A 21594-nucleotide genomic window follows, 5' to 3' on the forward strand; every position below is an offset into this window, starting at 1 on the left:
AGAGGAGGCTGCGACGCCGCCGGGTTCGCCGCGGCGCAGACGGCAGTGGCTGGTGTGAGTGCAGAGCCGGGCCCTGGGCAGCGGCGGCGCGGTAGGACCTCGCGCAGCGTCCGCGGGCTCCGGGGCGGGGGCTCCAGCGGCGAAGCCCCCTCCCCGGGGAGGCGGGGCCTGGGGGAACTCCCTAGCCAGGGAGCGGCGGCGGCCTGGAACGATGCATCAGAAGCTGCTGAAGAGCGCGCATTATATCGAGCTGGGCAGCTACCAGTACTGGCCAGTCCTGGTGCCCCGTGGCATCCGTCTGTACACCTACGAGCAGATCCCCGTGTCCCTCAAGGACAACCCATACATCACCGACGGCTACCGGGCCTACCTGCCGTCCAGGCTGTGTATCAAAAGGTACGGTCTGGCCGCCTCCGCCTGGCGTGTCCCCCTCTCTCACCTACACCCTTTTTGTCTGGTCCCCCTTCTGCTTTCCCCGCCTTTGCTTGCCCATCATTTCCTCCCCGCCCCATCCTTTTCATCGCTTTTTGCCGCCTCTCCTCCCCCGTTATCTCCCCTTACCTGGCCAGGGTACTTGATCCACGGAATAATCATGATAGTAACAGTGATCATAATTACAACTCTCCTATGGCGCTTTGCTGTTTACAAAGGGCTTTTACATCCTTTATTCGGTTTTTTCGGCTCATTGAGATATATGTTGGAATGGGGCTGAGCCATATTTGCCCGGTGTATACCTAAGTTTGCTTTCTTTTTAGAGCAACCCTCTGGGAATTCAGTAGCTTTGGGCCAGAAAAATGCCTGTATCATAGGAAACAAGTTAACATATACGCCCAAGATTTATTCATTTAGCAAATACTTATGGAGCCCATGCAGAAAAACAGCAAACATGGCCCTTGTTCTCATGAAGCTACTAAGGTGTAGCCTGGGTAACAGACATTAAAGAGATAGTTACACAATTACATAATAACCATTGTGGAAAAAAAATGCTGTGTAGGAAAAGCACTGTGGTAGAGAGAGCCCGTAATGGGCACCGAGCCTCCACTAGAGCACCACAGAAGCATCTCTAAGAAGGAAACTTCTTTATCATTCTAAACCTTTAAAACTACAGTCCCTTGAAAACCTGTGTTAAAAAAAAAAAAAAAAAAAAAAAAAACTGAAAAATAACTGTTCTAGTTCTTGGAGTAACTGTCCAAACTTACTACCTGTACTGAAATACAGGACCTCTGCTTTAGGAGAATTAAGATACAGATGTTGGTTAGCTCCAGGTCACTGCAGTGGCAAACTCTAGTGCCAGAATGTGGGCTGTTGAGTTGCTCAAGCGACAACCACATGTCTGATTCTTGATTTTTCCAGCATTGTCTTTTCCTGTCCTTCTTTCCTTTTGTCCTGCCATGAAAGTGTTTCTGTGACTCATGGTCACAAGGTGACATCACTGCTCATCCCTACTTGGCTTGAATGGATGGCCCTTAGGATTCACAACTTGAAGCGTAATTACCGTTTTCCTCCCCAGTACATAAGTACTGTACATAAGTAAATTACACACCTGGGTTCTGCTGTGGATCTGGAGTTCCATAAGAATAGGGCAAGCAGTGAATTGCCTTAAATATTTTCTACCCAACTAGCAGTGGCCCTCTGCATTCTGATGTTAGGGTCCAAATCTCACGGAGTGGAAAATTAAGTATAGAGCATTAGCTCTTGAGCTATTGAGTCAAAGACTTTAGTATCCAGATCTGCCACTTAAGAGTTCTGAGACCTGTAGCAAAATGTAACCTCACTGAGCCTCATTATACCCACATGTAAAAATGAGGGTATAATGTATCTGCTTCCAGAGGTAAAAAAGGATTCAATTAGATTCTGTGTGTGAAATTGCTATACATGGCCTGGAACCTAATAAGCCCTCAATAAATACTGATTGTTGTCATCACCAATGATTTTGAAGCTGAACAGATGATGATAATGAAGATGATTATTGATTTTAAAACTGAACAGAATATGAAGATGTGATGCTGGACTCCTGTTAACTTCAATAAGGATGGCACCAGATTCGAAAGACAGAAGAAAAGACCCAAAGCCAGTAAACAAGACATAGGGTTTTACTAGGGTGATTTACAGAGGGGTCCAGTGGCAGTGACCTGAATGGGAGAACCTCTGCTGCCTGCAGAAAGCATGCAGTTTATATAGCATTTTACTTAACACCCTTCCCCCTGACAGTCTCCACCTGGTAATCTTCATTTACAAAACAAAAGGCCTCCATCCCATGTACAGTCAGCATTCCGTGAGATGGGACAGGGGCTCAGATGTTCCTCATAGATAAGGAATCAATCTAAGGGTTGGCCATGCTTGAAACTGTAAACACATTCAAGTGTGTTTTTCATATAGGGTCATTCTCAGGATATGCTTAAGTTACTGCTGTCAGGTGTGTCTACTGTGCAGGAGACACCTAACTTTTCATACAGTAAGAGTAGATTCTTTATTACAGGTGTTCTTGCCTTCCCACCGGCCTTATCTTTTCCAAGTTCAGCCTTTGCCCTCTCTCCTTTTGACTTTCAGGAGTGACTGGGACAGATTTTGGATGTAATCTGAGGAGGTTTTGTATGTCATAGCAGTTTTGCGAGTCCACTGTTAGCTGCAGGGAACATGGAGAGGTTGCACCTCTCAGTTCAGTTAGTCAGGCTATACTGGATTTCACAAAAAGAAAAGTTCTGAAGTAATAAGCAGAGCATAGTATTGATTGTCAAAACAGTCTTGTAGTTACATGTTTCAAGCACATTCGTGCATCCCTTCATCCAGTTATAAGTAATCTTTACACTTTGATGTTTGTACATGATAAAGCCTGAAATTCATGATCCAAGATTCACTTTATTCTTGATGATCATTTGATAGTTTTGACACTTTGCTATATACATCATGTATCTGGCCTTCACTGATTCAGAAATCCTTACTAGTAAGTGTTGACATATAACTAAATTTGTAGCAGTCACTGTGGTTCTCGCTTTTGCTTTTACAAGAAATGAACTTGAGAAGCAAAATAAATAGGAAATTCCATTTCTTGTAAAAATGAGAACGTGAGAACCACAGTGACTGCTACAAATTTAGAGTTATATGTCAATGTCAATACGTTAAGGATTTCTGAATCAGTGAAGACCAAAAACCTAAATTTAAGCAAAAATACTAGATTTTACAGACAAATGCAAGAGTATTTTAATCTTTAGTCATGATGTCACCTTTTAGTAAATAATCAGATGAGTCCTCTCCACATCTGGAGAACCATTTCCCAAAAGTAAGAAAGGAGCTGGAAGAAAGTTGCAGCAGCATCTAATGTGGCTCCATTACTGTGTAGATGAAGAAACTGAAGCCCGGAGAGGTTAAGTGACTTGTGTGGGGTGCGGACAGTGAGCCTCTTGACTCAGGGTCATACACACTCTACCAACCTGTGCTGCCAAGACCAGTTAGCCCAGGGCATTTTGAAAGAGGGCACATAGTACCCACATTAAAAGTAAAGTCCAGTTGTTTCTGAAAAGGAGAAACTTATGCCACCTGGAAACTAGAATGGTTTTAAGACATCCACAGCAAAGTTGTTCTGGCATGCCTGTCTTAAAGAACCTTTCCAATGGATCAATATATATTTATTTTGCTTCTCTTAAGTCCATTTAATTTTGCATTTGTGTTTAATGAGCTGCAGGAAAGTATTCTAAGTTAATGCCTCACCTTGCACTGAGCAGGTTTTCAGATACATATTATTGATAGAATATGCTAGCTAACATCCAGATTTCCTCTGCACATTCATTTCTGGAGACCTTTAGTTTATAGACTAATCTGAGCAAGGCATTGTGAACGGTGGGGTCATAAAGATGAATGGTACTGACCATTAGGGAGTTGATAGGCTGGAAGATGAGATGGAATTTGTATGTAAATCTCTTAAGACAGAGAAGGAAATGGTAAGCATGATAATAGAGGTGAGCACCCAAAAAACTGTGGTCCCAAGATTGGTGGCAATGTGGAAAAACTTAGAATAATTTGATTAGATAATATATCAAATTTGGAAAGGTACAGGTGGGGTTAAGAGCTTTGGAGCAAGTATTAGGTAACTCCTCAAAATTGTCCCTAACCTTTGAATGTGACAGTGAGATGACCAATGTGAATCTCAGTTGCATGTATGTTTATTTTCCAGTTTGTTTATTTTATCTAATGAGACAGTAAACATCTGGAGTCATTTGCTGGGTTTCTTTCTCTTCTTCACCCTGGGAATATATGACATGACATCTGTGTTACCTTCAGCAAGTGCGTCCAGAGAAGATTTTGTAATTTGTTCTATTTGTCTTTTCTGCTTCCAGGTAAGTCATTTCACAAATACTGCTATTGGTAAAGAGAACTTTTTGTCAGGCAGGCTTGGTCAGGTGACCTTACCTCAGACCTACCACTTGCTTTAAAGAGCCCTGGAATGGCATGTTGGTCAGCTTATTGATTTTCATAACATAAACACCAAATGGTCTGTTCTTATGAGAGTATGTTTGAAATCTATTAAATTACAAAGATGGAGAAAAATTTGTTTCTTTCCTCTTCTTTTTGGGCACCTCTGCTTTAAGATTAATAAAAAAAGTAGGAATCTTTGAATTCTATTAGCTGGCTAAAATATAACCCTAGTGTCTACTTAAAACTTGTTGGGGAAGATTTCTCATCTCTTTCCTGTTTGCATCTGTGATTTTTGTATTTGTTATTTCCATACTATATTTTACTGTCCTGTTTTGCTGGTATTGATTTTTTGCTCTGTTGCTTTAATGTTAATTTATTTTGAACCCACTGGCCTGGCTTCAAATACTTTCAGTTTATTTTCCTCTCTACCTCCTGTATTTGTTAGTTCCATAGCACTGGCATTTTTCAAGAATCTGTAAAAATGTCTTTAACAGTTATATTTAGTAGATTTCAAACAGATAATTTTGAAACAGAAAACAAATGTGGGCTATAGTTCTATTGACATTTAAAACAATTTTTTCTGCTTCAGATAATATAGAAAAACATAAAAATGAAAAGAAAAACGTATTATCCCCCTTTCTCATGACAGACACAGACTAGCTATTCCCTGCAGTTAGCCTGTTGCTGCTGAGTTTGAGAGGTGAACCTCATAACTCAGCTGCACAAATGTCGCTTTCATTGTGTATCATTTTATTTCAGAGTGTCATCGCTTTACTCAAGTTTAAACTTTGGACTTCAATGGCCAAGAAACACAGCAAAACAAATCTCTCTTCCCCTTTTTTATTAATTCCAATTTTTGGAATAATATTTTAATTTTCTTTGAGGGAAAGCATAACCTATTTCTGTTATTAGAAAATTATTTTTCCTTCAAATATTTTTTAAAAATGTACTCTTTCTGAGGTTTAATTTTTGCCCTAATTTCAGCCAAAATGTCCCTTACAATCCATAACCAATTTTGTAACGTGAATGAATCAATTTATTTTTAAATTTTTAGGTGCATCTCAGTATAGATTAACATGCTCTTAATAATCATTAAGTAAAAACTGGCTTCTATTCTTGTTAGTTATATGCATATTATCTACTTTGAGAATCCCTGCTCTTTTCCTTTATGCTGAGGCCTATTCTTTATGCCTTCACTACCTGCCACAGCTGATGTTAGTTCAGAGAATGTGTATTAATTTCAGTATTGACGTAAGAAAACAATACGTTGCAAAACTAAAAGGATTAAATAATTACAACAATTTCCAATAAAGAAACAGAGCCAAAGTATTACCGTGACTTGCCCAGGATTATTCAGCAGGGCGGTAAAATCCTCTTCTCCTAATTGCTAGTGCAATGATCATTGTTACAATATATGCTGTACAACTTACTAAAGACAGATGAGCACATCTTCGCTACTTGAAAAGACCACTTCTTACCAAATTATAACTTGTTCACCTGAGTTTTTCAGATTCTTAGGGTCAGTGGACAGTGTAGTAAACCGTAAATATATTTATTAATATTGATTTACATTTAATATTAAAAGACGATTTACATTTAATATTAAAAGACATAACATTTTTCTCACTCCTGTGCTTCTATATGCTTTAGTGCTTTCCTTGCAACCAGATTAATAGAGTACATTCTGAACAGTAGAATGTAATTCAGGGGCTTTGAACCTTCCAAGTTTTGTATTTTGGAGAAGAACCTCAGAATACAATAATGCCTTTTGCTAGATTTGATCCATTTACATTCAGTTAACAAATATTTGTTGAATGCATCCTATATACATCCAGATACTATGCTAGTATCTGAACAGTGCTGAACAGAACCAACCTGGTATAAAGGTCAAGCCACTCGTAGGCGTGCAGAAGAGACAGTGAGGTGGCATTTAAGCAGGAAAAAAGAAGCAAGACTCACTTTCTTAGCACTTTCTGGACTTGCAGGTACTGGTTTTTGTGGTTGAAACCTAGAAGAATGGAGAAAGATTAAGACTGGAGAGATTGGCAGGGATCAAATCATGAGGTATTTTGTTATCATGCCAAGGAGCTTCGATGTGGGATGTAACACTGTAATTACCTGTCTACCTTGATGGAGTGAGATAATCCATAGAAGGAAACTTTCCATTATAACTGAAACATACCCAATTTCCCAGATTATCTTTCAGTCCATTTTTAAAGGAGCTCTAGGAATAACATATTCCTTCTTAAACAGGGCATACTAGGTATGGGTTAACTTTAAAATCTGGGGTTTTCTGTTAATACTATTTTACTTTTCCCTTAGATACCATAGTTTTCTTTTTCCTCTTTTTATTTTCTTTTTCACAATGAAGTGAGCTTTATTTTTGTTTCTAATTATTACTGCAAGATATAATCGTGTAGAAATTTAGGCAAACAGAAGTTTATGGAAGAAAACGTCACTTGAAATTCCACTTTTCAGAGGTAACCACATTGGACATTTGTGTTAAACAATGAGTTTAACCCAAATGTGTATGTTTGTGTATGCATAGCTACCTTGCACCTGCCTACCTGCCTGCTCACTTACCTGTCTACCTACTTCCAAGCTACAGTCATCCCTGCTTGCTATTTTGCGACCTGTTCTTGTGTCATTCAACATTGTGGCAATGGGATGTGTCCCAATCAATGAGAAATAATACACTTTTATGTTCTCCTGATTTATGGTGCTTAATCTCAAGGATAATCTGAGAAAACAAATAACCAGGCTTCTTAGAGTTACGTTTAAATAACGAACTTAGAGTTAGTTACTGGTTGGTTGCTTAGTAACCAAAAAGCTATAGACTATTAAGGATTTTAGACAATTGATGAAGCAATGAAGTTGTGACAAAGTACATTGTTACTAAATATTGATATTGAGTCTATAGTAACTAGATTTGTTTAATGACCAGAATATAAAATATTAATAGCTGGATGACCATGTTACTGCCTTAGCAATTGCTTACAAAATGTTTATCGGTTGTACCTACTTTATATTGTTTGTTTGTCCCATTACCTGCACCCTACTGTCACTGTCTCAGTACGTGCTCTCCAGGGCTATTCCTATAACCTCCTGTTTCAGCCCTTCTAGGCCACACCTCTGTAAGGGGGCACTTAAAATCTTCAGGCATATCATATCATACCCGTAATATTGAAGTTAAAACCCATTAATATATAGGACATGTCATAATCATATTATAAAGAATATGATGCTTTTCCTTAATCTCTGCCCCCCAGCCATAAATATGTGCACACCTTTTTTTATGTCCTTGGTGAATGCCAGCCCAACTTTTAAAATCCGCCTCAGGTGAACAGCCCTTCTCTGATGCTCTTTTCTTCCCACCAGTCCCACCCTCCAAATGCACATGTACCCTCACAGAGTCAATATCCTCCCACCTTTTTCAATTATGCTCTGCACTGAAGTATAGTAGGATTTGTTACTGTACTATTCAGTGATTCTGTATCACCTCCAATGTATGACACGCGGCAGGTGCTTGATGGCTGAAAGGCATTCTGCCATAGAAACCTCATCAATTATCAGAGCAGCTAGCTGATTGAATCAGAGTAGCTTTACTCTCAGTTTGGCAACCATATAAAGTTAGCAAGTCATGATTGTTTTTTAAATTATTATTATTTTTTTTGAGACAGGGTCTCACTGTCATCCAGGCTAGAGCATAGTGGGGCAGTCACGGCTCACTGCAGCCTCGATCTCCCAAGCTTAAGTAATCCTCCTGCCTTAGCCTCCGAAGTAGCTGGGACCACAGGTGCATGCCACCATGCCCAGCTAATTTTGTTTGTTTGTTTGTTTGTTTGTCGTAGAAATGAGGTCTTCCTATGTTGCCCAGGCTGGTCTCGAACTCCTGTGCTTAAGTGATCCTCACACCATGGCCTCCCAAAGTGCTGGGATTACAGGCATGAGCCACTACTATACCAGCCTGTTTTTTCTTGAAGGCAATAAAGCTGTGTTTACCTTAGAAATTAATAGTAAACTCTATAGAGTGAATCTCATACAGACATGAAAATTCTTAACTGAAAAAAAAGCCAATTGTGGAACAGAATGCATAGTGTAATTTCATTTAATTTTAAAGTGTGTGTGTGTGTGTGTGTGTGTGTGTATATAATGAGTGCATGTGTACAGACTAATATATCGCAGGTATTTGACATATGTATTGAAACTATCTGGAAAGACACATAAAAAATGTTATCACTGGCTACCTCGGGAATAGATTAAGTAAGAGTGGCTTATATTTATGTTCTTTGATTTTTTTTTAGGGATATGTATTGCTTCTATAGTAAATACTCTTTAAAAACAAATTAATTCATGGATCAAAACAAGCCTCAGATGATAGTTTTAAAACATTCACATTGTGTAACTTTCCCATTACTGTGCTATTTATTTATAATTTTCATTTTTTAATGTAGTTATTTTAAATTTTCTCATTATTATCTCCATTTTATCCATGAGGAGATTGAGGCTTTAGAGTAATGACATGGCTCGCTCTACTGTAAGGCACAGAGCTAGAATCCAAGCCCATAAATGTTTGAATTGAAAGCCTAGCCTCTTAACTATTTCCCTGAACATCATGCATAAGTTGGTTTAGTTTCTTTAGTCACTTTGTTAAGATTTGTTTTTATTTTTCACAGGTCTGTATGCTCTGCTCTGTGGGCTATCATCTTTTTTCCTGCCATCGGTCAGAAAAAACATGTCGAAGATGGATGGCATTAGATTATGCAGGAATTTCTATTGGAATACTGGGCTGCTATGTCTCAGGAGTATTTTACGCATTTTATTGTAATAACGTAAGTAGATTGAAACATTTTAAATTCTACCTTTCGTATAGGTCTTGGGTTTTCTTGCCTTGGTGCTTTTGAATTTCTTAATAAGTACATAATTAACTTATAGAATAAGTAGAAGAGTTTTGTATAAGCATAAACTTATTTTTCAAAATGGCCCTGTCATCTCTAACGTCTATTATCAGTTCTATACTTATTTTACTAATTTTTTATTGGAAAATATATATACAGTTATTTTCTGAGACTTAATGTAGACATTAAATTATTAATGTTTTCACTAAATCTATATGGCTGCATGGTTCCTCAAATATCCACATTATTTATCTTTTATTTGTGTGTTTATAGAATTGAAGTTAAAATTCACACTTGTTAAAATTATGAGATTGGTTACTGCTTTCCATTTCTTTTTTCTCCTCTCAGTGGAAAAAAAAAAAAAAACAGGAAAATGTATCTGAATTTATTAGCCCATATTCTTCTCTAAAATATGTTTTCCTGTCTTCAGTCTTATGTTTGGGGTAGGCTTGTAAGACAGACCAGATAGGAGTGAGTGTCTTTAACAAATGTGAGATGTGTCTTTTCTGAGTTCTGGATCAACTCTGCTTCCTGTCCCTAAGTTCACACAAAAGTCAGTTTTTGCCTTGTGCAAGGCAGCATTTGCAACACTGTAATCAGATAATACAGCACCTGACCTAAAAATATTGGCCAACCAAACCTTATGGAGTAGAACCCTAACTCATCACTTCATGTTCCAGCCAAGAAGACAAATTGAATGTTCCCATGGGTTCAGTACATCTCAAGTTCTCCCTTTCAGAAAGTCCCCTTCAACCCTACTTTGTTTTCTTCCTGTTTTTCTACCATACTCTTGTTTTTTCTTTTGCCCTTTTAGTTACCTTCCTTTCAGAACCAAGACTGAGCTTCTTCCTCAGGAGCAGTATACCTACTAGTTATTTCTAGTCCTGATCACAAAGAATAGAGCCTGTCCTGCCCAAGGCCCACCATGTAACAGGTGCTGTAAGGCAGGTATCTGCAGGTGCCCTACATATCTGGGGGTCACCAACCCCCAGAACCTGTCCGTGGCCTGTTAGGAACCAGGCCATGCAGCAGGAGGTAAGCAGTGGGCTGGTGAGCCAGGGAAGTTTCATATGTATTTACAGCCACTCCCCATGGCTCGCATTACCACCTGAGCTCTGCCTCCTGTCAGATCAGCAGCAGCATTAGATTCTCATAGCAGCACAAACCCTATTGTGAAGTGCACATGCAAAGGATTTAGGTTGTGCAATCTAATGCTTGATGATCTATCACTGTCTCCCATCACCCCTAGATGGGGACTGTCTAGTTGCAGGAAAACAAGCCCAGGGCTCCCAGTGATTCTACGTTAGGGTGAGTTGTATAATTATTATATATTACAATGTAGTAATAATAGAAATAAAGTGCACAATAAATGTAATGCACTTGAATTATCCTGAAACCATCTCTGCCTGCCTCCCCGCACCATGATCCGTGGAAAATCGTCTTCCACAAAACCAGTCCCTGGTGCCAGAAAGATGGGGACCACTGCTCTAAGGCACAGTCCTCAGCCTTCACTTGTTGGGAAGATTGGCTGCAGTGTGGAATTTCTCAGATTGCTTGGGATTTTTCAGTAGGACCTTTGTCTCTACACAATGCCAGAGAAAACTGTCAACATATGTGGTATGAAATTTAGTGAAGAGAAAAATCATAAATTTGATTTGAATATGTAAGAACATTATTAATTGTAGCTGCTTAAATGTAAGCCATTTGCTTTTTAGGCCTAATCACTTTGGAACATAAGCACATAATTAAATATATATGCAGGTAACCTTATTGTAAATTGACTTGATTTTAGCAGTATACTATTTATTTCTGCCCAGCTTTCATAACTTAACCATTTTGCATGAAATGGTTTATATGTTTTTAAAAAATTAGAGCATACTGATAACCAGGTGCTTGTGAGTACAGCCATGTAATATCTGAATTCTTTTGCTTATCTTATTCTGTATTTTTCTGAAACTGTTTTCCTTTATCTCTTGCTAAACATCAAAGTGAGATACTTTTTGTAACTCTCTTACCAGAAAAACTAAAAGCCCAAGATAGATTAATACAATCAGTCCATGATCGTTGAAAAATTGCTTTCTTCCATCTGGTTTCTAATCATTTTCAAATACTCAGTTGCTGTAGACCTATAAAAGACTCGTTTTACCTTTTAAGGAACACAGCTGCTTTCAGAATGAGATTGAAAACTGTGGACCCTAGATCCAGTAGAATGTACTTTTGGGCACACACTTAAACAATCTGACATTTGATTTCAGGAAGTTAATAGCCCCAAAAAAGTCCTTGGAGCCCAGATTAAGAACTCTTGTCTTATGTGACTTTTGACTTTAAGACCAGCTAACTGCTTATTTAAATACCTACATGTCTCATAAGCCCTTCAAACCTAAGCTAAGTGTGTGTTCTCTCATGCCCCTGTTCTCTTCCCCCATCACACACACAGCAAACCTGGATTATCTTTGATCATTTGCTTCATTAATAGAAACCATTTATGTGGCCTTTTGGGCTAAAAACAGTCAAGCTTTCCTCTACTGCCCTCTCACACATCCAGTCAGCCATTAAGACTTAAGCCTATTTCAAAAATGTCTCCTAAATCTGGTGCTCACATCTACTTTATTCAACAGGAGTCCAAGCCCCTACTCTCTCTTTGAATAAACTAAACTAATATCTTTCTAGCTGGTTTCCTGTCACCTATTTTCTACACTGATGCCAGAGTTGTCTTTCTAATAAGTCAGTTTGAAAAACAGCTGTGTCATCCTATTCTTAAAGAATTCTGCTGTTCCTCCAATGCCAGTGTGGTCAAGTTCAAAACATTAAGCCTAACAGTATGCCTTTTCAGCCTTTCTTCTCAAAACTTCCTGCTGCATTTACTGTTCTCTTTCCTTGAGAGCTCTGTCTTCCCACAAAATCTTAGATGTCACCTCCTCTATGAAGCATTTTTTAGCTACCCCAAGTAAAGTTAATTGTTCCCTCTTCTGTGGTTCTACAATGTTCTGTTCCTCAGTTACAGTATCTACCATAAGATTATAATCATTTGTTGACATGTCTGCCCCTCCCATAGTCTGTAAGCTCACTGCTGGGAGAGTTCATGTCATAGTCATCTTTGCTTTTATAGGACTTGAACTGTGCATGGCATGTAATAGGTAATCAGAAAATGCTTTTGTGTGAATAAATGTAGTCTTTTACCAGCTCACTTTGGAATTTGGTTTGTCATTGTGACCAACCTAAAAGTTGTATGGAACGTATTTTTTAAGGAAGGGAGATAATCCTAATATGAAATGCAAATAGCAAGTAAATAGAGTTTGGAATTTAGTGTAAAAGCCAAAATTACTTTTTCAGTTCCCTTATTGTTAATAACAGAATTAAAATGTGATTTCTTTTCATTCTAGTACTGGCGTCAGGTATACTTGATCACGGTGCTTGCTATGATCCTGGCAGTGTTCTTTGCGCAGATTCATCCCAATTACCTCACACAGCAATGGCAAAGGCTCCGTTCTATCATCTTTTGTTCTGTTTCGGGATATGGAGTGATTCCTACTCTTCACTGGGTTTGGCTCAATGGAGGAATTGGTGCTCCTATTGTACAGGTAGGTTGAGTGTAGTTGATATTTTTCTCTTATTTATTTAGTTATTTTTTTGCCTTTCAATCTTACTCCTTTTAAGTAAAGTAGTATAATCAGGCCAAGTGGGTGGATGTTTGTCATTTGAGAACATATTTGTAATTGCATATTGATGCCATAATTTTCACAGCCATATAAATAAGCATACCTCGCAGAAGTTGAGGTAAAATCTGAATACTGTTTTTCTCTGAGTTGTCTTTCTGTAAAAGAATACATTATTATTCTCTGTTACCCTTAGTATATAAATACCCAAGTCCTTATTTGTGGAGGAGGACTCCAAAGTTTCTAGCTTTGTCTGCTGGATCAGTGATAATGCCAATGATAACGCAAGTATAGAAATAGGAGCAGCTGATCTTTTAGGGGGTGAAGGGAAGTTGGGAAGGATTTTTATGTTGGACCCAATGAGTTTGGGGTACCCATTGGATGTAAAGGTAGAGATAGGATCTGAGATTATAGCCAGAGTTTGACACTGGCAATAAAGATTTGGAAATCATCATTGTATTGGTAGCTGGAGCCAGGGAAGCATGTTCAATCCACCAAGGACAAGATATTGAGAAATAAAAGAAGAGCTCTTTGTTAGAATCAGGTGTTGTGGGGGAACAGTTGATGTGCATTAGGAAGAGTCTCAGTGAGCACTCAGGATTCTTGAGAAAAGGATTAGAAATAAGACTTACATTCTTAGAGATCGTTATAAAAATGCTCTACGTATGCACTAGAGAGTAAACTTGAGAATTTTTAATACAAGTAAATACGCCAAGAAATCTGACAGAAATCACATATACTCATTGCAATGGTACCTTTCTCTAGAATGTGTGACTTTAAGGGTGGTTTTATTCAAAAGAATCAGATTTTTATTAGAAGAGGAGAGACCATTAGTGGGCCTACATTTATCTGCATGAAATTGGCAACAGCATAGTGGAAAACAGTTGGGTATACAGCTGAAAAGAAAGGAAGTTCTGTGACAGAGTGAATTGAGTGATATAATCTGGCCACTTGGCCAATTTGAGGACAAGGGTAATGATGTCTTCATACATTAGGATATTGGGAGAAAGGTGAGACAGTAGTGATGAGGGACATCAGTAATCCTCCTATCTGTGAAAACATCTTTCTGACAATTTTGATTCCCTTATAATAAGAAAATGGAATGGGGAACTGCCACTGTAGATAAATTCCAACTGGAATAATTGTTGACATAGAAGTGACCAAAATTTTTGGATGTGATAAACACATTCCTTTTAAGCTTATAATGACAAAAAGAATAAGACCCTAATGGGTCTAATAGTCAGTGAATTTTAGAGAAGTTAAGGAAGAAAATGGGATTTTTTTTTTGTTTTTGTATTCAGAAATCTTAAAATGGAAAGATGGCTTAGATAATAGTTTTCAAAGATGGAATCCTAATATGATCACAGATCATTCCAGTGAGGAAGCAAAGGGAAACTTTCACAGAAATTCTTTGATAAGCTCTAATTTTTAAAAAGATAGAAAGACAGGCACTTTAACAAAGATAAAAAGTTCTGGAAGGGTTAATCTTGGGAGGCAGGATCAAATTGTGTTCTAGAATGTTGAAGAAATCTGAGGTTGATTAATCTGAAAAATATTGGAGTTAGGGAGGGTTATGATGATTCTCATATTTGAAGAGGAAGGAGAAATTTGTCTTTATTTTTTATTTCTTTGAAACAGAGTCCCTCTATTGCCTTCAAACTCCTTGGCTCAAGCAGCCCTCCCACCTCAGCCTCCTAAGTAGTTAGGTCTATAGGCATGCACCACCATGCCCAGCTAAAAAAAAAAAAAAAATTTGTAGAGAGAGGGGTCTTACTATGTTGCCTAGGCTACTTTTGAACTCCTGTCCTCAGCTAATTAAAAAAAAAAAAAAAAATAGAGGGAGGCGTCTTACTGTGTTGCTCAGGCTAGTTTTGAACTCCTGTCCTCAAGCGATCCTTCTGCCAAAGCCTCCCAAAGTGGTGGGATTACAGGCATAGGCCATGCACCCAGCCTGTCCTTATTTCTTAAATGAGTTCTTAGTAAATTAGGTTTATAATCAGTATTAGGAACAATATGTATAAGGATAGCTTGCTGGATTTTCTCAGGGCCAGGAAAGTCTTTTCAATACTGTGTCAGCAGTGAGACAAAGTGCTTCATATAGTAGTATTCAAGAGGACCATTTATCTGGGATATTGGAACAGATTTCTGTCTTGGGGAGACCCCTTAGGTCTTTTCCAGCCATAAGTTCCTGTTCTTCAGTGTCTGTGCTTATTTACCTGCCAACTCTATTTCCATATGCATTCTACCCATATACCTACGTCGTAGATGGAGTTGGGTGCCCTTAGGAACTTCGGCATGTTAAAGCTCCAGCCCCTTTAGGAGCCTGATTGTTAGAGCATTCTCCGTGCTCCATTCTTGCAGACTGCTTCCTGCATATGAGAACAAGTTTTCATTATTGGAGACAGTCTGCAAAACAATTCAGATTTAACAATCTTAAATCCAACTATTAGATTCGTAATAAATTTGGAGTTCAGTAACAGTAGGAAGATCTGTCAAAAAAACATGTTTTGCTTTTCAGGACTTTGCACCCCGTGTAATTGTGATGTATATGATTGCTCTTCTTGCTTTCCTATTCTACATTTCCAAAGTCCCAGAGCGGTACTTTCCAGGTGGGTATCTCTTTTATAGCAGTTTTGTATTGTTATTCTAAATATATGCCCAAGGTATAGGCATCAGAGCATCAAAAAACTTAGTTTCATTTTTTAATATTATTGATTATGGAAATGATTCCTCTCTTTCCAAATGTTACCTAAAACTTTCAAAGGGCTTTCACAACTTTTCCTTTCATCCTGACCATGTGAGTTGAGTCCAGTAGGTGGAGTTGTCACTGTTTTATGGTTATGAACTAGTGACAAAGCTGACATTAGACTTTTGAGTCTTCTGACTCCCAACCACTATTTCTTTTAAAAAGTAGAACACCGTCAACTACCATTTACTTCTTTCTATGCCAGCTGGTTGTTTAAAAGTAATTTATATATGCAGAGATATATAAAGCAAGAAATAAGAAGCAAAGAACAGTAAGAAAAAGATAGTGAAAAGAAGTGAGGGGTAGGATCACTTCACAATATGTACATCAAAGGGGTCTATAAAAAAGATAAAGGTAACAAACCTGGCTTTAGGCTTCCTGGCACCCAGCACTAGGAAGAAAATAGTGAGAATTCAGAGTCTTTATGTTTCCAGAAAAAGATAGTGAAAATAAGTGAGGTGTAGGATCACTTCACAATATGTACATCAAAAGGGTCTATAAAATAAATAATGGTGACAAAGCTGGCTTTAGGCTTCCTGGCACCCAGCACTAGGAAGAAAATAGTGAAAGTTAAGAGTCTTTGTGTTTCCAAGATACACAAGCCAATAGATTTTTTTGTTCTTCATTCCAAAGAAAATATTTTCAGATGGAAAATAAGAGGACACTGGGTGGAGTGAACAACAGTCTCCAAAACCTGTATTTGCTTGTTTGAGAACTTTAGCTCTGGAGTCAGACTGCTTGGGTTCAAGACCCACATCAACCACTTTCTAGTTACGTGAGCTAAGTAAGTTACTTAAGCGCTGTCAGCTCCAGTTTCCTATCTAAAACATGGAAATACTTTTTTCCACCCCCCTGGGGTTATGGTAAGGAGTAGATGAAAAAATGCATATAACACAGTTTAATGAGGATTAGATGAGAAAATGCACATATCATGTAACCAGGTTTCTAGCAATTAGTAGGGACTGAATAAATGACAGCAGTTATTACTATGTCCCCCAGCCCTGGTCTTATAAGTGAAATATGTGGTTTAGTAAGAGACAGAGTGACGCAAATCCAGGTAAGTTTTGGCATGAGTCAGAAATAACATTTAGAGTGCATAAAACTGATGTTTTTTTCAGTTTGGAGAGCTAGAAGTCAGGGAGCAGTTTAAATCTAAACTGCAAATGTATCCCCTCTTCTTCCTGGGTTAAGAATCACTTCCACGGTGAATCAGAGAAGGGACTGTCCCACTCATCACATGTGTTGGGGAAGAAGAAAGGGTGAGAAACCCTGGCCTAACAATGCATCCCACGGATCCTCATTCCTCTGTGTACTTGGTTTTTCACGATTGAGCTTTAAACAAGAATGGAAATACAGGGGAAAACCTGAGTTGTAAACAGGAGGATTTGGGAATAGATCTAGGACATGCCACTGAATTGAAGACCACCCATCTTCCAGGCAGGGCCAGAATTTCCCTCAGAAAACAATTCTGGTAAAATATATTTTTGTATCACTTTATTAATAATTCTTTTTAAAATTCTATATTCTCTTTATAATAAAAAAGTAGAACACCAAACCATGAAAATTCTCTATGTGATTATGACCATAGTGGGTTTTAGGCCTTAAAACATTCAGAGCAGGAGTTACCAGTTGTTTAATATAGGACATCTATAAACAATCAAACTTGTTGTAACTTAACCTTCCCCAAGACATACTTGACATAAAATGTGCCCTATGTAGCAGAACATGTTGAGTTCGGGTACATGAGAGCAGTGGAGATACAGAAACTAAAAAATTAGAAGTCTTTACAGTGAAAAGTGATAGTCCCAAATGTTCATGTACAAACGCCTTAGAAACTATCTCTGGCAAGTCCTCATGTATGACTTGACCACTGGGAAATAAAATAAATTTTAACCTAAAAGCTTTCATTCAGCTCAGGTCGAATGTTTAAAAATGTATACACAACACAATGGCATTTGATGGGTCCGAGGATCCCCAAGGTGTGTGGATAAAATTGAGTGGATCTCTGATAGTTGTATTAGATAATCAATATTTGCTGTATTTTGTTTTTTAAAAAATGAGTCTGTAGGCTTCACTAGACTGCCAGAAGAGTCCATGGTACAAAAAAGGCTAAGAATCTTGTTGACATACACTTTAAAATCTATGTACTGTACTGATTGGTAAGAAAAAAGAGAGGTTAGAGAATATTTACATTATATGACCATAGAAGTACTATGAGTATGTTATTTACATTGAAATTATTATAGCTCTGTATTTTATTTGCTAAGAGAGATCAAGAAGTTTTCCATATGTTAATTGTTTAATCTTCTTAGAATTTAACATTTGACCACAAAGAGATTAAATTGTTCTCTGAAGTTGTATATGAAATAACCTTAGTTAATTAAGCCATTACTAATTACATCCTGCAGATTATTCCATTAGTTAGAGAGCACAGGATTCAGGTCAGCACTTTTTCTTTGCACGCCTGCTTGAAATAAAAAGTGCTTCTAGTAGGTTTATATCTAAACTCAACAGTATATCTGCTTCTCGCAGATTTATACCTAAATCACCCCATGATTTTTAACATCTAGTTTCTTTTGCTTCTCTCAATTTGTTGTTGTTGTTGTTCGTTCTGCCAGATGTGAGTTGAGACATGGGAGGCATAAGGTCAAATTCCTGAAATTAAGTTAGATTTTGAAAACACACTTGGAAGAGCATTTCTAAAGTTTACCTGTGTACTTAATAAATAAAACCTTAAAATTAGACCCAAATATGAATTGATCCATTTTTAAAAACCTTTGGATCTCCACTTAGTCTCTAGGCACTCTGAGACTATGAAAATTTTTCTGCTAAACTGTACTTCCAAGAAATATATTTTTCCTTTAATGTCAACATATTGAAATCAATATTATTTTCTTTCTACCTTCTTTCCAGGACAACTAAACTACCTCGGATCAAGCCACCAAATATGGCATATCCTTGCAGTAGTGATGTTATATTGGTGGCATCAGTCAACAGTGTATGTCATGCAGTACAGACATAGCAAGCCTTGTCCTGACTAGGTTTCACATTTGTGAATTAGGTATGGCCACCTGGTGAATTCAGTTGTTAAGCAATATATAATGGGGAATTGTATACCCCACTATTTCTAAAATTCCCATTCATTTTCCCTTTTTCCTCTTTAATATGAGTAACACTTTATAAAAATGGGGGAAAAAAAGTATACTTAAGGATCTGTAGTAATAGCTGCTTTACAAAACCCTTAAAACTACTAATTTGCTGCTTGTACAGAAAGTGAAAATTAGTTGGCAATCATAAGAAATATCTGAGTAACAATGATGAATGGGAAACTAGTGTTGAAATAGGATTCATTTTACTTAGCACCAGCTTAATTTCCTTAGGAAGGGCTCATCTCCATTAGAAAATGGAGTCATCCTATGTGCTTAACTATTTTCAGTAAATTACCAAGTTTAAGTGCCTAATCAAGTCAAGGGTTGTTTCAGCCTATGCTTAATGCAAGCTAGGATAGTGATTTTAAATAATCACTCGCTTTTAAGTACATGATTTGTGAGAAACTGGCACTTCAGAGATTGTATCCTTTAGCTGTAAGTTCTTCTCTCCCTAAGAACATTAGATATTTTAGTTTTCCAGAACAAAAGCTTTAAACTTCTCCTGCAAGTTGAGAGAAGGTTTGAGAAGAGGAAAAGAACATGTCCTTTTCTATCAGATAAGAATCACATTAGAAACTAAGTACAGGATTAGACAAATTATGTGATCAAGTAACATCGTCATTAGCCACCTAAACATTTTCATTCCAGATACTAATCCCATATAATAACTGAATTCTTGTGAGTGGATTACAGCAGGTTTTTGATCCCAAAATTCCAGAGCTTTCAACTCTGAATTTTTAGTCCTGAATATCCAGTGATGGGGGTTCCCAGCTTTATGGGTGCTACTTTCAAGGCCATAGAATCTAGATGGCCCTGTCTTGACCCTGAAATGAACCTGAAGCCTTAGAACAAAGTCATGCAGATACCCCATTTGATAGTACGCTTATTCACCTGTGCTCTAGTCCTTGGTTTCTGCATGTGGTAGCATTGCACTGATAACTCAGAATCTTGATAAACACTTAATATTTGGACCTGAAGCATTAAACTTCCTCTTTATTGTATATACTTAAAAAAATAGATCTCACTGCCCTATCATACATTGTAGCCCTCTTATTCTTTGGTCTTTCATATGCATTAAATCCCTTAAAGCAGACATTCATAAAAACTTACACTGTTTATTGGAATATAAAATATTACCCAAGTTTCTTAATTAGTTGACATGAGCTGTTTTAAATATTGGTGTATTTTCAGAACAGCAGAATTACTGAATATCAGAAAAAATGTTAATTGATGATGAAGCTCATTCCCAAACTGCCTTTTGTACATATGATTTTGGAAAGTCACTTTAATGTGCCTCAGTTAATACATCAGTGAAATGTTGTGTTTCTTTTCCAGTGTAGTGCTTTTGGAATATAAATTCCCCATGCTAGTATCTCAGCAAAGAGAATTTCCCCCCAGGAGGCTCAGTAAAGGAATACCATGTCTTACCCATCGTGATGATGGAACCCTGCTTTGAAAATGGCTATTTTACCTTATAAGGTTAAAATTTTGATCCATATGTTAAGTGATGGAAGATTTTGGTGCAATAGTAGTAGTATATATTTCTCCTAGAGCATCCCTTATTGGCTTACATGATTTTATTGCGTTTAAATAGATATTTTGTCATTTTGGCCAAACAAAAGACACTGAGTAGTTATACTTAAGTTAAAAATGAGAGGAAAGTCATTATTTTAGGTGTGGAGCCATTTTTATTAGAAAACTTTGTCAAAATAAAAAAAATTGAATCATTTCAATTTTTGCAATCCCTGTATTAGTATATGAATACTTGCCATCTGAATTAATACATAAAAAGAGCATACTGTGTTTTTAAATCAGTGTTTCTTTGAATTTAAAGGGTGTACAGGTCTTTCCGTAGGAAAAATTGTTCCGTGTAAACATTTCAACTTTTTATGAAAATGTTAAATATTGTAAGAAAGTTATCCTCTCATTTTTTCACTGCTTTGATGTATTTATTATAAAGTAGGGAATGAATGAATGAATGTGGATTGCTGTCAACTAGAAACACTTCTGTATGTCAGTCAGCATTTTAATGACCACCTACTGTGTGCACAGCACTACTGGTAAAATTTTGAAGACATTGTTAACATTAAAAAATATTTTAAAGTTGTCTACAAATCTGAGCCTTGTAATGATGTATATTTATTTTTGTTTTTATAGATTAAAATAAGATTAAAATATACTATCCAGTTACAGTACTAAAAAAGACTGGTTTTAATTTTACCAATGTGTGAACTATAAAAGCTTTTGCCTACAGATTTTACAAGTACATTTTAAAATTATCTATGGCTGTTTTAAATTGTCTCGCAATTTATATGGTTGTAGTTAACTCATTTAAGAAACAATTATCTTTCTATATTAAGCCATTTTCAAATAGCAAGACAGTGCTTGTCTTTTTTTGTTATTACACTAACTGCAATTCAGTAAGCTGCATGACAAAATATGTATTATGTAAATAAACCGGGTTTACTAAATATTTTTAAGTGCTGCTTGTCATTCTTTGTAATACATAACAGCTTTAAAATCATATTTTAGAATCAGGAACGAAGATTCAGGGAATGTCTGTCACATCTTATGGCATCCCACCTGGACAGAATATCCGATTTGAAGATTGTGATTGACTGCCATAAAACTATACAGCTCTCCATTTGGCAGGTACCTACTAGATAATACTTTGCCCTGTATTAAATGTCAAGGGGCAAAGCCTATTCCTCTGAATTCCTGCTGGTTGCTTT

The 21594-nt window shown here is 37.3% G+C and overlaps 1 protein-coding gene across 6 annotated transcripts in view; it reads left to right on the forward strand.

The window, feature by feature from the left end:
- PAQR3 (progestin and adipoQ receptor family member 3) overlaps positions 1–21594 on the forward strand; it is a 27357-nt gene continuing 5763 nt past the window's right edge. Inside the window, exons 1-7 of one of the 6 annotated variants that reach the window (XR_004437950.1) lie at positions 1–396; positions 4172–4334; positions 9090–9245; positions 12695–12892; positions 15486–15576; positions 16347–16497; positions 18627–21335. Coding sequence is in view for 5 of the 6 variants with exons in the window: in XM_033214324.1 (XP_033070215.1) it covers positions 212–396; positions 4172–4334; positions 9090–9245; positions 12695–12892; positions 15486–15576; positions 18627–18754 (921 nt within the window). In the remaining variant the exon portion in view is untranslated. Of the gene's footprint in view, positions 397–4171; positions 4335–9089; positions 9246–12694; positions 12893–15485; positions 15577–16346; positions 16498–18626; positions 21336–21394; positions 21515–21594 lie in introns of those variants that run through there. The other 5 variants (XM_033214324.1, XM_033214326.1, XM_033214325.1 and 2 more) reach the window with 5 other exon arrangements.

The sequence above is a fragment of the Trachypithecus francoisi genome, unplaced genomic scaffold, assembly GCF_009764315.1.
Source record: "Trachypithecus francoisi isolate TF-2019V2 unplaced genomic scaffold, Tfra_2.0 Lachesis_group1, whole genome shotgun sequence".
Lineage (NCBI taxonomy): Eukaryota > Metazoa > Chordata > Mammalia > Primates > Cercopithecidae > Trachypithecus > Trachypithecus francoisi.